This window comes from Haliaeetus albicilla, chromosome 2, assembly GCF_947461875.1.
Source record: "Haliaeetus albicilla chromosome 2, bHalAlb1.1, whole genome shotgun sequence".
Classification (NCBI taxonomy): Eukaryota; Metazoa; Chordata; class Aves; order Accipitriformes; family Accipitridae; genus Haliaeetus; species Haliaeetus albicilla.
Window position 1 is genome coordinate 26,981,588 of NC_091484.1, and position 15,911 is coordinate 26,997,498.

Below are 15,911 nucleotides of genomic sequence, written 5' to 3' on the forward strand. Positions count from 1 at the left end.
GGATAAAGATGAAGAAATTGGTGTGTTGTGGCATCACGCGTATGTCTTTAACAGGAATTCATGGTGGTTCAGAAATTGTTATTAGCAGGCAAAAGAAAAGCAGTCTGTGCATAGATGTGGCAGGAATGGGATGATAAACTTGGACATTACTCAAGATACTTATTTCTAATTCAGAAAGCACTATCCTTATTTTACTTGAGCTAGAGAAAAGTCTTTTTGGTTTTTCTAACTATGGAGCTGGAAGTTGAGATTCTTGTTCTCTCTAATAAGAAGCATGTAACAATTTGAACAAGGTTGTTTAATTGTTGCAGGATAGGTTCATCTTTGAGTCTAGCAACTGTAGTTTCAGCTGTTATGAGTTTGGTTCTTACTAATACAGATTTCAGTGAAGAGTTTTACCAGCATTTTTGAAGTAATCTTCACTTCTAAATTGGGATTTCCTCATAGATAGGTTCATCTTGTTTTAGGGGTTGGCACATTCAGGTTCATTATGTGATTTATAAAAATTTAAAGGTCATTCTTTGTTTGTCCCCAGTGTCTATATCAAATTGAGAGTCCAGGGAATGTTTATATGTGGTAACAATAAAGCATCTTCGGAAGGGTGAGTATTACTTCTACATAGTGTACTATAGCTACTCTCACTTTAGGTTATTAAAATGTGAGCATTTAAGATCTAGAGAGTCTTTCAGAAAGCATGCTTCCAGTCTGTTAGGAGATAGGACTCGAAAGTTTTGTGCGACATGTTGAGTGTTTTTAACTTCGAGAGCTAATGCTTTATCCAGTGCTGGCTTTAAGGTTGTTACATCAAAACTGTTACATTTCTTGTTGTGGAGTTTCCTTTACCAAAAAGAAAAGAGAGGGGAAAAAAAACCTATTTTTTTTTCCTTCCTCTGTCTACATGAGGGATGAAAGTAATAAAGTTAACCCGTGGAGAAATCTGTAACAGTAAAATGTTCCATGAGGTGCCAACAGCTCTTTTTGTCTGGAACTTTGGAAGAATTCAAGATTCTAATTAGGACAAAAATTGGGGAAAAAAATTAATTTTTTCTGAGTTTTTTTTTAATATTTCACTCTGAAAAGTGACAGACACTGAAAATCTGCATCGTCAAAAGGTCATAAAACGTCTTTGCTCAGTTTAAAATGAGCTAAAGCAGTAGTGTGTAAACTTAGGCCAGAGACTTGAAATTCAAGCTCAATTGTTTTTTTCCTTGCTGTATTTTTTTCCTCTCTTGCTAGAATTGCCAGCAAGCTGAAATATGGTGATTTCGTTGAAGATATGGACTCAAGTGGATTTTTGTTTGTTTTGTAACATTGCAACATTCATAGGTGAAATGTAAATATGTTCCTGCACTGCTGCTTACCTGCAAAGAAACTTTGGCTTAGTGAGAAGGGAATTTTTGTAGTGCATTATTGAATGCACTAACTGTATTCTATAGAGAGAGAGTGCAAGCTAACTGCCATTTTCTGTAAAGCAGCTTATGTCAGAATAAGCTATATCTAGCATCTAGTGCACTCCAACAATGTTCCCAGAAAAGTTGGTGCATTCTAAAAGTCCTCTCAAAATTAGTAAAAAAAAAAAAAAAGTTGTCACCACCATTCACAAGGAGATTCAGCTTCTTTAGCTGTGTATGTAAAGTATACGTTTTAATAAGTTCACAGCTATAATGTTAAAATTGAATAATTTTAGATGACAGCACTATATTCATGTGATTGAACAGTGAGATTTATTTTTAAAAATGGCTGCACTACTGACAGAAGGCATATTTAATAAATGTTTGCTTTACGTTGTATTTGAGTAAAAGTGCTGTGGGAAACTTTAGTGTTGGCTGTAATCTGAAAGTTCTGTAATTCTACAGTTAGTGCTTACAGATGCGTTTTAGCTGACTTGAGAAGTATCTGTGAAACTTAAGCGAGAATAAAGTTTTCCCCAGCAGGGATGCTGAAAATCTCAGGAACAGGACCTGGCTTTTGCTAAGCAAGAAAGTTCACTGAGTCAAGTAGGTCATCTTTACAGAATTACCTATCCAAGCAAAATTCAGTTTACCAGATTTTTAAAAAAGTGGAGGAAATTGACTATGTACTGTAAATATAATTCTTAATGATTTGATGAGGTGTTTGAATAACACTTACATTAGGAAACAAGACCCCTGTTAACAGAAGCTGTAGGACAGTGACAGGAGGTTTATTTTAATGTTAAAGCTGCTACCAACCTTCTGTTCATACTATCAGTAAGATAGATCCATGGAGAGCAGTGCTGGGCTCATTGAAATGGTGTCTGATTGAAGACAGCATCTATGCTGTCTGTATCTATACATTTCACATCTATGTATATGACTTGTACAACTGTTCTAGAATGGCTAAGTCAATCTTTAAATGGATGAGTTACTCCAGTACTGACATAGTTTATGTGATAACTTCAGCTAAGTGGCTACGTCTGGGAGGAAGAAAGGTGAGACAAAGAAAAACCTTGTATAAAGTAGATGCAAAACAGGGAGAGGTGTTTCACAGGGGAATGATAAAACATTGGTTACAACTTAGCAGAGTGCTTGGGTTTATTCTTTAGCTCTGAGTATATGCCCAAGAGTTTTGTTGAGCTAAAGACTAAAAGGAAAACAATGTACAGAATTATTAAATAGGTATTCTATCTCTTCTCAGAGAGATCAGTTGACGACTTTGGGATGATGCTGTGTGTGTCTCTTTATGGGTGAGGTGAAACTAAAGAGTGAAATCTGTTGGAGGAGGGAGTAGGTTCTATTGAGCTCCAAACAAGAAACAGTGAAGCTTTCTAAAACATGGTAGTGACAATGCTGCTTTCTGCAACTGGTAATAGTAGGTAGTTTGATTGTTATAGGTTTTTTCTAGTTGTACACCTAGATTTCCACTAAGATGTGTCAGACTGCGGACTTGAGGTCTGGATTCTCAGTGGAAATGAGAAAACTACCTCCAATGTTATAGTCGGAATATGTATTCTGAATTAAAAAGATAAAGTAACACTACTAAACTTGGGTAGAAGCAACTTCTAATAGGAAGAGTGAAAAGTATAATTTGCATATAATATTGACAAATTAAGCTTCTTTTAAAAATAGTAAAAAAGAAAGGAATTCTTAAACATATAACTAATTATTTAAACACAGACTTCATTGACATGATCAGACTTGATTTACTTGTAATTTAAAAAAATATTGGGAGAGAAGAGGATGTCTGTTAATGTCCCTGCTGTGTCCAGAAAACATTGTAAACACCCCCCTTCCCCCCCATTAATGTGGGTCATGCCCTTATTTTAGGAATCTTTTGGCTACCTGGCTGAAGTCTGCATATAGGATTTTTCAATAATTGTGCTCAGTTTGTAAAAATACTGTTGTCTTGGAATGATTTATAATGCATACTATGCTTCCTTTCTTATGGTAAAATCGGTAGTACTTTTAAGGCTAGAAGGCTCTTTGGAAATCTAGATAGATACTGTGCATGTTCTGAATTCTGTGGATAAAAATAACAATGTAATGATGTGAGTGGATCAGCACAGTATTGTCATTTGCTTGAAAATGTCACGTAGTACTTCCAAAGCTTCTAATTTGGATATATACAATTTCATTAACAAATGAGGTAAATCTGATGCCTTACTGCGTGCGAATAAAGACTTCCTTGATACGTAATTGCAGAAGAACTTCAGAATTTGCTATTAGTTTTCTTTTTTTATATTTGCATATGGTGCCTGCTTAAATGACGTTGTATGTGTAATTATGCAAGCAAAGTAGTACAAATTGCAGTCCACATCCTGGGCTTTCTAAGATGTGAACTGAAAATAAATCTTTATAGGAGGGTATGATTTCTTTATATTTTTAAATTACTTTTAAATCTAGAACCAGGCCTATTTCCCTTGTCAGTTTTTGTTGTATCTGGCTCCTTCCCATTCTGCCTTTTACGTGGCTGGTTCAGTTTTTCCTGCCATGCGTTCTCTTTTTCACAGCCTGCCTATTCGGTTTAAATCCCAAAGCCATCAGATGTAATTTAAAGAAACAAAGTATTTGAAAGGAAGGAAACTCAAACCTTACGACTCATATATAATTTTTATTTTTTTTAATGTGAGCTGGTTTCCTTTCTATGTTTCTTAGTGTGAACGGATCTGGCAGGCTTTATATTTTTGGTGGGTAGTTGTCGGATTTCATTTTTTACTAGCAAGATAGAAAATTCTAGAGATGGAATTCAGTTTGCTGCTTCTGTCAGAAATCAGACAGATGTGTGTTACAGATGCTTGATTTACCTGTGAAACTGCACTATGGCAAATGGATTAAAGTAATTGTTATTATTGTCTCTCTTTTAACTATACAATTTATAACCAGGGACAGGATAAAATCTGTCCTTTGTTGATAACTTCTTCCAGCTATATGTCCCCTAGTTTGAGCCATGTTTCTAGTGAGTATTTATTACTAATGTGTTTAGTGCAAAGTTAAATCCACTGTTTAACTATTGGAAGAAGAGATTGACATATGTTTTTTTTTATTCTTAAACAGTTTTACCATTACTGGTGTTCAATCCATCACTGCTTTGAAACTGGGAGACATAATTGATCCCAAAGCCTTCCTATTTGTAATTCTCTTCCACAACCTAAGGGAGCTGATCTTTTTTCACTGGAGGGTGGTGGAGTTTTTTGGGTTGGTTTGTTGGATTTTTGTTTTGGCTTTTTGTTTTGTTTTGTTTTTTAAGACAAACTGTTTCTCATTAATTTTCTCAATTAAATCAAGCTTCTGGAAAAGTAGTGTCTCTGTTTTTTCCCCTCTATAAACAACATTTAATCTAATGTGCTGATAGATTAATCCCCATATACCTTATAGAATAGGGATGCCATACATTAGACCCAGTTATTTTGAGGACTTTAAAATGGGAGTTGTGTAAATAACTCTTATTGTTGCTTTCATCATTTGAAGCTCATTTTGGAATTTTTCAGACATTTGGCAAATACCATTTCAGCTCCAAAATTTGTCAGACTGTTCTAAGATAAATTCTGCATACACAGAAGTATAATGTCTTTCAAAGTTTAGGCTATTTGCCTATGCAGGGAAAGAAGTATGGAATGGCTATTGAAAGGCTTAATTGTTTTGTGGCAGGGTTTTTCTGGTATGGAGTATGGGTTGCTTTTGTGTGTGTGGATTGAGCTGAAGAACCTGTGGCTATTTTAGAGTTTTAGAGTAAAAAAAAAAGGTGTGTCCACAAAACAAGTTCGGGTGGAATAGTCAGTGCACTTCAAATTCACACCCTAAATTATTTTGCTTGTGGAGACATGCCTTAAGTGTTCCCAGCAAGTGTTACTTTTTCTGCCAGATTTATTCAGGATATCAAAAAGCTAAATTTTAAGAGATGGAGGTGTTAGGCAATGGAGGTTATTTGGAATGTGTGTGGGAGTCATCTAACTCCTCTGGGCGTCTGTGAATGAGTGTGAAGGGAGAAATTCGGAGGTACGTATTTGAACAACTCAAAGGTGAAGTTCAAGTTTTATGCATAAAACTTTACTTTCTCCTGAAAAATAGCCATGCTTGGTCTTACGTAAGAAATGTGGGATGGTTTTAAAGGTGACTTGTAAAAAGCATGATCAAAATCGGGCTTGAAACTTTATGTTGCTGTTCTGCTGTTTGGAGTTTTAAAATGTTTTATTTGTTTTTTGATCCAAATAGTCTTACTCACACATGCAAGTATGGTTAAAAGTATTTGTACATGCAGATATCCAAGTAAAAAGTAAATAGTTGCATTACCGGCTGCACAGTGTTTTGCTGATGTTGCCCAAACTGAAGTGAGATGTCAGCTGATTTCAGTTAGTGGCAATTTTGGTTTGATCTTTAATATAAAATGCTTGGTTATGATCTCCCCATTCTCTCTTCCCCTTTTCCCCACCCAAGTGGATGAGTACTTGAGCTTGTTATTTTTATTTGCAAAAAAGTATTTTTCTAAAAGTATCAAATGTTGAAATGTACTGGAAGAAAGCAATAATATAGGGAATTTAGAAAATTTTTCTTTCTTACTCCTTACATGGTGTTCAGTAATTATTTCATATCTGGTTTTGTTTCTCTAAATCCTGAAGCTGTAGGGATACAGAGAAAGGACTTAATTTTTGAAGGGAAGAATACCTCTGAAAGTTGCAGGCTTGCAACTTACAGACTGATTGAACACTCTGTTAAGGATTTATCTTTTAAGGACTGAAAACAAATTATGCTACATTACTTTTTTTGTTCTGCTCTTGTATTTGTTTAAGGAAATGTATTGGAAATCTAATTATTTGTATTGAAATCTTATTTTGTTATTAAAAGACATAACTCTTATTTTTCTCTACTGAAGAGAATGAAACTCTGAGAAGTACCCATACCACTGTTTCTTGACAAGTAAACGTTCTAAATGAAGGACTCCCACAGAATGAGATAATGTCAAAATAAATCCAAAGGCAGTGTACTATTAGGAAAAAAGAAGTCATCAAACTGATGCCCTCCTTCTTTATGGCTAGTAGAAAATCTGAAATAAGCTTGTTTTCTAGAACAGTTCTGTTGTTGGATCTTACTCAGGTGCTTCATGTTTAATCAACCTATAGTTAGTGCCAAAAACTTAAAATGATTGGGGGATTTTGTCAAGACCAGGTGAGTTCTTGCTTTTTTTCTTCTTTTTTATTATTTAATTTTTTGAAGCAGATAGTTTTAAATTATTTTTGATATTAAGAACCACAGAGAATTTTGGCTATATTTTCTGAAGTGCTTCTGGAAGGTCTGAGTTACTTATAAACTCTTGAGTTGCAAAGATTTTAACATGCTGGCAGATAGGGTAAGGGATGTTGAATACCTGGTTATTTGCTTCGCTTTGATAGTTTTCTAACCCAGAAAAATAAAAAATTCTAATGTAGCAACAGCAAGAAGATAAATTAATATTCCTCATGTTTTTCCAGGAAGGAAAAGGGAGTGAAGGAGTACTCCCTTCTCTTTAATATCCAAGAACTGCTTGACTCCTCATTCTTCCATTTCTTTCCTCCTTGTCCTTGGTAAAGAGTTGGGAGCTTCTAATATCTGCCTGGTCAGTTTGTAATGGTGGCAGAAACTTCTGAAAAGAATATTCAAACAACATAGTATTAAACTATCTATGTGAATGAACTGTTAGGGGAGAAAGCAAGAAATAAAATACCATGGGAGGCAAATTAATATTTATTTTTTTTTAAATCAGATGGGGAGCGTGATTGAAGAAAATGTGAGTTCTGTGAGCCCTAGTGTTGACTTGTTTCCCTCCTGTCTTGTGTGTCAGTAACTGAACTGCTCTGATTTACTACACAAGGTGAGCTTTTCAAATAATAAGTGGTGTGAGTTTCAGTATGAATTGAGCACATCCAGAAATTGATCTGCAGGCTTAGGCATTTAGCACTCTCACAAGGAGCTGAAAATGGAAAATCTAAGGCCATAGTTCACAGTGTCTTTAGGTGGGGACAGAGTAACTGGATGCTCACTTTTCTTCAGTCAAAAGTAGCAAGGTATTTTTAGCCAGAGGATTTCCTTGCTTCTGTCAGTGTCTGGCTGCAAAAATGCTCATGCTGTCAGGAGGGAAATGATAGCACAGGTGCAGGAACAAGTGGCAGGTGAAAGTGCTTCTTTTTGTAGTAATGCCAGCATAAAGTAGGGGTGATGCTTGGAAGTCAAAGCTGTCTGGTCCTCCATACGGTTTTTGTCTGGTATGTTCGGGCAGTAATGAGAAATTGTGTTCAAAGGGATTCATTTAACTGTTAAAAACAGACTAGAAAAAATAATAGATGAAGGAAGGTAGATATTGTGATCAAGGCAAGCAGAAGTCAGGAGTTAAGTATGGGGAGGGAAAACAGAGACTCCTACCAAATCTGGAAATTGGACTGAAGGTTAGAATTCCTTATATCTAAGATAGGAACATTCCCTAGCAACATCTCGGGGTAAAATGCAGGATTGTAGCTACTACAAAGTGTATGTAATTATGTTACATACTGGAGCAGAGAGCAGGTATGGCAGTGAGTCTTCTGAATTGTGGTTAGCTGCAATGGCATTGCTTGAGTATGAAACTGCTGCAATCTGTTGATACATCAGTATCTGCAGCTCTAAGTGGTGTTTCTCCCTAGTAATTGTTTTTGTTTTTTCATGACTTCCCTGATTTTTTTTTTAATAAATAAAATGTGAGTTCACACTGTAGCTTTTCATAATGCCAGAGCACTTGCAGTCCTTCATGAATCTGTTGCAGAAAACATACATACCTTAGTGATCTGTAAGCCATGTCACATTAGGTTTATATTTGTCATTTGCGTCAGAAGTTACTGTAGAGTATGTATGCAGAAGGATGCATCAGCCTTGTTATCATAGGAGAGCTAAAAATCAGCCATTTAGAAGAAATTCTGATTACATTGATTAGCTCAGATACAAGGCATTGCCTATGTTAACAATAATTTAGTAACCACTCCAACTAGTTTTAGTTTGGGGAATAATACTGCAGATAAAAATACAGTCATTACAGCTAATAATAGTTTGGTGGTAGTACTACTACAAATAAGTAGTTTGATTGGATTAAGTATGTCATGAAACTACTCTTAGTTCACTGATAGCCATGCATACAGCTGTAAGAGAAAAGGGTGTGTACAGTTATTTTGTTTATGATAGACATCTTGATCAAGGTAGCATGGGATGACCAAGTGTGAATTTGCCACAAAACAGTGATTTTATTTTTATTTTTTTTAAGCCTCTTTTGAAAGAAACTGAAATTCTTACTCAAAATATACAGAAAAGCATCTCAGTAATCTTGAATATCCAGAAGTATCAAATGGGAGCTATTAACTTAAGGAGCTGCTGGGATAGTAACAAGGCCCAAAAACCATTATGCTTGGGAAGAAATAATTGAGGAGGCACATCTCTCGAGTTGCAGGGAAGCAGGTCATAGAGTAGTTGCTTATCATGACCATGTGTACTGCTTGACTTGCTTATTGATATCTTCTAGAATGTGTTTAAGTTTACTTAAAAATGAAAAAGTGAAATTGAAGTCTGAAAAAAAACCTGCCAAAAGCCACCCAACCATTTAATGTTCCAGGGTAGAGATCAGATCTTAAATACACCAAGTGCAAGGTAAGGCTGTAGTCACTTAAATGACAGAAAGTAAAAGGTCTGAAAGGAGACACTTCAAAGGCACAAAGGCTGGGCTGTAAGAGAAGCAGAACCCTATCAGGATAAGAAGACAACTAATTTGGAAAAACAGCCCTTTTATGTTGTTTTTTTTTTTTTTTTAATTTTAAACATAATGGTAAGTTTATGGAGAGTATGTAGCACTCTAGACTACATTCTTAATTAGTGAAGAGCTTTCCGATCTGTCTTTTTAAATTATGATTTCTAAGAGGTAGAACTGAAGGCTCCAACTGTACTGTTAAGCAGAGAAGGCCTCTTTCAAATGAACAAGTACATGGAATAGTAGTGGGAAGGAGTGTGTGAACTAACTAGTTGATGAAGTTGTTAAAGGAGGCTGTAACATAACAAGTGTTTCTACTGATTAGAACAATTGGTGATTACACACTGAAGAGAAGAGTTCAGTCTGATTAAGCTCTTAAGCCTTTTAATTCACAGATTATTTTTCCCTTAGTAGTGGTGTTTTCCAAATTGTACCTGTAGCTGATTGAAATACCAAGAATTTTAGAATGCAGTGGTGAATGTTTTCATCTTCTGAAATATTAAACTGGAATTTAAAAGGCAAGCAAGCTCCATAGATCAGCTTTAAAAATAATGTGATCCTTGGTTTTGAGATGGTGGTCCCAGTTCAGAGTTGTATTGAGTTGTAGTATAGTTTAGGTTGGCAGGTACATCTAGAGGTCATCTGATCCAGTCTCCCGCTCAGGCATGGCCAACACTGAAATGGTCTTTTCCAGACCACTTTTAAAATGTTTTCAAGAACAGAGATTCTAGCACCTCTCTGCTTAATGCATTCCTACACTGGACTGCACTCACTGTGAAGAATTTTCTCCCTATATTGAAATGAAATCCCTTGCTGAGTTTTGTCTGTTGCCTCTTGTACTTTCATTTAGCATAGATTAGCATGTCTCAGTGGAAGGGCTAGAATAGTGCTCAACTGCTGTGATTGTCTGGGTTTAGCTCTGATTTGTGTAAGAAAGCACACTGTTCAGGGAATGAATTCTTTTATGTATTGGTTGAAATTCTTGAAGTGACTTGTCCAATTTTGATAAGGCCCAGAAACAGGGAAAAACATGACACATGTTTTAAAGAGTGTTTAGGACTTTAGGAGTCTACATGTAGTATTCTTAAATATTTGTTAAGAATAAACAGAACTTATCTTGAAGTCTTAGACTTGTGCTAATAATAGGAAATGGAAAATAATCATTGTTAACCATTGATTTGTATACATGCTGTTGTTGTGAATGGCTGTAATGGGATGTATGAGGCAGAACTGAATTGAACAAACCTACACTAGCTTTTCGTTTGTTACAGATGTCTATATTTGTCTTGTACTGGTAACTTGTCTACATAAGTTACAAATGGCTGCTCCTGTTGTTTTGCCACTCACTACATCTTTTCAGAGCAATCTTTAGTTGATCTAGAGATAGCAGGAAACACACTTCTTGAAAGCTACTTGTGCAGAAGTAGTTTGCCACATTAACTGCTTTGATTGTGCAAAGTCTTGTGAAGAAAAAAAAAATTACACTGTGTGAATAGTATGTTTTATATGGTACGGAAGATAAGTGTTCTAGTCTAAGGCAAGTGGATGATAATGCTCTAACACTATGCTGACATTAACAGGGAGAGGCTTTGCTCTTTTCCCTTGACTCTGGTTGCATCGTTCCTCCTCTTCCCTGCCAGTTTGGGTGCTTATCAGGCCAGCATGAGCAATTTTGGTCCAGTTAGGAAACTCTGCTTCTTTTGAGTGCAGAAAAGATCTGATTTGATGTAACTGATTACCTCAATCACGTTTATTATATTTGCCATGTAAATTCTACCTGAGATGCTGAAGTAGTGTAGATAGACAATGAAGAGAGGAAATATATGCCATTTTCAGTTCCTACTTCCTTTCCCAGTCCTAATTGAGAAGTACCTTAGGATGTATTTGTCATCAGCTTCCAAAAGCAAATAGGCAAGTGAATGTTCTGCTTAGTTTTGGTTAAGTTGAAATGTTGTTCTTCAAAGTTAAATTCTGTTGGGTAACTGTTAATACACTAGTAACCATTGATTATGTCAGGGAGGAGAGAGTGCACTGGCCTTGAATTTGACAACTATGTTCCAGTGGAGGCAAACATGTTGTTGGTGATACATAAAAACCCCCACAATATTGTAGTTGTAGTGACAGACTACTACTTTTGAAGGGATTCCACTAACTGAAATGTATTTTAGTGTTGCAAATAGTAACTGCAAGGAACTAACTATCACAAAAATAGGATAGTGATGAGACTGCTCATAATAAAAGCATGCCTATTTATAGCAGCAGACCTTCTGCTTTTGGCGCAGCTGTGTTACCTGGAAGGTCTACAGCCGTCATCAGTCTGTATTGGTGTTAGGGTTGACAGTAAAATGTCTTGGATGTGGTTGTTACCCACACTGCAATTGAAACACAGGCTTTTAGTTCTACTTGCAAGCCAGGGTTTTTCTGCTAACTTGAGGGGGAGGAAGAGGAAGTATTCTGAGATTTGGACATTTGCTTTCACACACAGACATTGCTCCTCAGTTTGGGGTTATGGCGTTGGTACATCTGAGGCTGTTGATGGTTCTCCTCCCTACGTTAAGTTTGTTAAAATTAATAGTTTTGTCTTTGACAATAGCTTGTATAACAATTTCCATCTCTTGAGTAACCAAGAACATTCTTGAAGAACATGGAATCTCGTTAGAGTTGATCATGAGTGTTTTATTAACCTACAATGATCCACAACCACTGAAGCCTGTCAGAGTGAGGAAGGACACATGAGCTGTTTGGAGTTACCTGCTTAGATCAGTTCATGAACTGATAAATTTTTTTTAGATACTGTCAAACAGAGCCCAATACAGGTTAAGCCTTTGTAGATCAATACAAGCCTGTTGGTATTTATCTGGCTGAAGAGTGGCAGAGCTGGCATGGATGGCTTAGTAAATGTTTCCTGTTTCTGGCTGTTAAGAATAATTTTTCTGTACTGGTAAGATTGTGTGGCAGAGAGACGACGTGGCTTGACAGACACTTCTGTTGAAGCCTAAACTGCTGCCCTCTCCAATTTCAGTTCTTTGCCTCTTGTTCCTGCCCTAGTGTTGCCCCCCTTCACTTGTCTTGATTCAAGAATTCATGTGGCTGCTGAACAAACCAGCTTGTGGAGCTGATTTTGTTGAAAAATTGTATTTAAAAACTAAGTGTGTTTATTTTCTGGGCTATTCATACAGATTTTTTTTTTTACATGACCTAGTTTGATTAACAGAATCATAAGCACTTAAGCTCTCACAGTAGAGAAGTCTGAGTAGAGGTGGAAATGAGTGATCAGGTGCCACTGATACAGCGGACGGATGATGTCTTTTCCAGGTAAAACTGACACCAAATAGCTTTTGAGGAAGGTAGTTGAACTGATGGTAGCATTTGATGTAGGTTCTCTCTCTAAATTTAAACATCCTTTAATGATACAGAACTTCAGCATATGGAATAACAACATTATGTAAATTCTAAAGCATAGATAAGTATTTTTAGGTATTTCTTGACTAAAAATAGATTGAACTGCACTGTAAATTTTAAATACCGCATCTCTATAGTGTAGAATAGTAAAAAACACACTACATTTACTCCCGTTTACTCTGTGACTAATTCTGTAAAATAGTAAATGTGCTGTCATTGCTTTTGTAGTGAAATATTATTAATAAACTATGTTAATCTTTCCTATGTAGTTGTATTTCAGAGCTAGAGATTTTTGTTAGTCGGTCAGGTTTGGTATCTGAACTACCCAAGCTCACAGTGGCCTTGGGAATATTTTTCTTCCCATAGAAATGAGAATGTGCTATTTTACATAGATAAGTTTGAAAGAAAACCATGTTTTATTTTGATTTAGAAAATGCAGAAAGAGTAGCAGAGTAGCAAGCAACTACAAAACTTCTGAGCATATTTTTTGTGTGTCTGCTGATAGCGCAGGTAAAAAGCCCATCGAGGTGCTGGGAGTGTAATTCTTACCCCCACCCCTGCAGCTTGCATAATTTAATGTGGAAATAGTTAGCAGCCCTGAAATCACAGCAGTGAACAATTTTTCTTACGTAGCCCAAGAGAGTAATTTTGTTTCTTGACCGTAGTTTTTTGATGAATCTCTCTGCTGTTAAAAAAAGTTTGGTATAAATGAAGGAGACTGATCTGGCAGATTACAGCATTAATTTATAGTTAACTTTCAAGTCAATTTTTCTTAAGTCTGGCAATATGTATGTGTTTTATTGATAGTTATTTTCAGGTGCTTGATAATTGTGGTAAGAGTCTACTGGAAACTGCTTGCTCTAGAAAGGTTTAGGATAGGTTCATGGAGAGTATTGTCTTGTTTTGCATTTAGGGTGCATAAAGTAAAATACTAAAAGTAAATTTCCAAGACTTTCTAAATAGTGAAGTTTAGCTTAACATAGCTGAAAAATACTTAGCTGCAGTTGAACAATTATTTTGTTGTACTGTGCTGTGTAAAATCCTGAACATAAAAGATCATTTGAGTTTTTTTATGATGTGGTTTTAGGTAGTTAACAACTTTAGATCTAAGCTTAATGCATTGATTTTTGATACTTGAAATGTGTTATATTTTGTTTGTTTGTTTTCTAACAAGTATTGAATTTTTTGCAGGCTTACGGAAAAATCTTGTTAATTCCTTCTGTTGCTAAATTCTGCTTTTTGAGTTGAATGTGACAGTTGTCCTAAATTCTGCTGCCTGAGCAAAAAAATTTTTTTTTTTAGTTTGAGGAAAAGCATAGAAGGGTGTGGTGGGGTTGTTTGGTGGTTTTTTTGTTTGTTTGTTTTTTTTAACTAAACCCCAAGTTTTGTAGATGCTTGAAGAAGTTCAATGATGACTTCAGATAGGGTTTAATATATAATAATTTCTCCATTAGTAAGAGTGCATATGCTCAGGCTGAGACACCTGTATGCTGTCCGGATCTGATAACAGCTTACAGTTAAAGAGCATGCCTGCCACTCCAGGGCAAACTGATGTATAAAACCATTGCCTGTTTGTGGCATAATTGTCTGTACTAGTTTTTCCCTAGTGTTGGTCCAAGTTCCTAACAAATACTTTATAGCTGTGTACAGGAAGCCACAGATGTGGATGGGATCATCAAACTGATCTGTGTTTCAGAAAACAATCACAAAAGTGAGCTTTTATTTATCATTGATCAGTTTAATCCAGTTTACCATGCATCCCTTCGAGAAGAGTGGCTGCAGCTCAGTAGGCAGTATTGGGGTGAGAATAAAGCATTGGGAAGGGTGGGGTGATTATAAGATGCTATCGCTACTGAAGAAATTACTTCGGTGAGTACCTTCATTATGTAGTATTGAATCTAAATAAGTTTATGGTATCTGAAGTGACAGTTCATGAAGCCAGCTCAGATGCATGCTTTGAATTTACCAGTGCATCCAGTCCAGAGAACTTAGTGGAAGCACTTCACTATTCACAGGGCAGTGGGCATGCTAATGGTGAGGTAGAAGAGGTCAAGAAGCAGTGTGGTGTAGTTCACTGAGCAGGGCTATGCAGTTAAATACATTCCTTTGCTTCGCTCAAGGCGAAGCAAATGTGAAAGCATTCATCTTTGACTTTATGGGAGGTAGAAGTACTTCCCCGCTACCTGCCCCTTCCCCATCTGAATTATTTTGTTCCTTCATTACTCTTTCATTACTGTAGGCAACAAAACCCATGATGACTCATTTTATTGTTCAGTTTGCATATGCAGTTTCTCTGTTGGGTTTTATATTCCCCTCCATCCTTACCCCCCGCCCCCCACATTGAAACTGTTGGTCAAGAGTGCTCTTAAGTGCAGTATTATATCAGTGTATGCGTATATTTAAAGTATATGAACAACCTTTTGAGTGTAGATTAATTCACAAAAAGAACTGAGAAGTTATACTGTACACAGTATGTTTTAATTTGTAAATATCTCCAAACAGAAATCCTGAATAAAGAGAAGATAATGTAATATTGGTACAGTTTAAAATATTGTGTAATATTAAGCACAATTACAAACTAATAGCATTCTTTCAAAAGGGCAGACCCCCTCATTTGTTCTGCCATGCTTTTCAGTTTGAAAATTTTCATTACATTCCCCCCCCCAAAATTTGGTGTGGTAGCCAGAGGTGCTTAAATGGCACCTAATTTAATAGCTTAAATAGACCATCTAATTTAACGAATTATCTGTGTGTTTGTCTGTCACTGATGGATATTACCAAAATGATCGAAAAAAATAGGACGTTGTCTTTAAACAAGGCTATTTCTATGTTCTGTAGGCAAAACAGGAGCAATTTCTACACTTGTCTCATGAATTCTAGATGTATTGTACACTCTTTGGCTGCTGAAAGTAAGTATTGGCTGATTTAATCTTATAGGCATGAAGTTCCTTTAAAACTTACTGTAAAGAATGCGGATCTTGTACATAACTTCATTATGAAATGCTCAGCGAAGTTTATTTAAAACGCAAACGTATATGGTCTAGGACACTGCTGGCTGTTGTTTTTCATTTCCAGGTATGCAAGCATGAGTAGGAACTGAAAAGAATAGCTATGTGTTTTTATTTTCTTGTAGGGTTTTTGTAAAATCAGTGTTTAGGTGGGTTCACTATGTCTTATTCCTAATACCATAGTTCAGACTCCTTATTGGTTAAAAAGAGGTGTTAGTTGTGTTATTTTTCTTGTATTTGATGGTGGTCTGTTTAGAATTACATTGATCCTATCATTAGTATAATTATCTCATGTCCAGTTCTACC

General features: G+C 36.1%; 1 protein-coding gene across 4 annotated transcripts in view; it reads left to right on the forward strand.

Annotated features, from left to right (window-relative positions):
- EZH2 (enhancer of zeste 2 polycomb repressive complex 2 subunit) overlaps positions 1–15,911 on the forward strand; it is a 51,149-nt gene that overhangs the window by 1,603 nt on the left and 33,635 nt on the right. Inside the window, exon 1 of one of the 4 annotated variants that reach the window (XM_069811864.1) lies at positions 540–601. The exons of 2 other annotated variants lie outside the window; for them this stretch is intronic. In XM_069811864.1, coding sequence (XP_069667965.1) covers positions 564–601 — 38 coding nt within the window. In that variant the 5' untranslated portion in view covers positions 540–563. Of the gene's footprint in view, positions 1–539; positions 602–7,283; positions 7,303–15,911 lie in introns of those variants that run through there. One more of the 4 variants, XM_069811905.1, reaches the window with a different exon arrangement.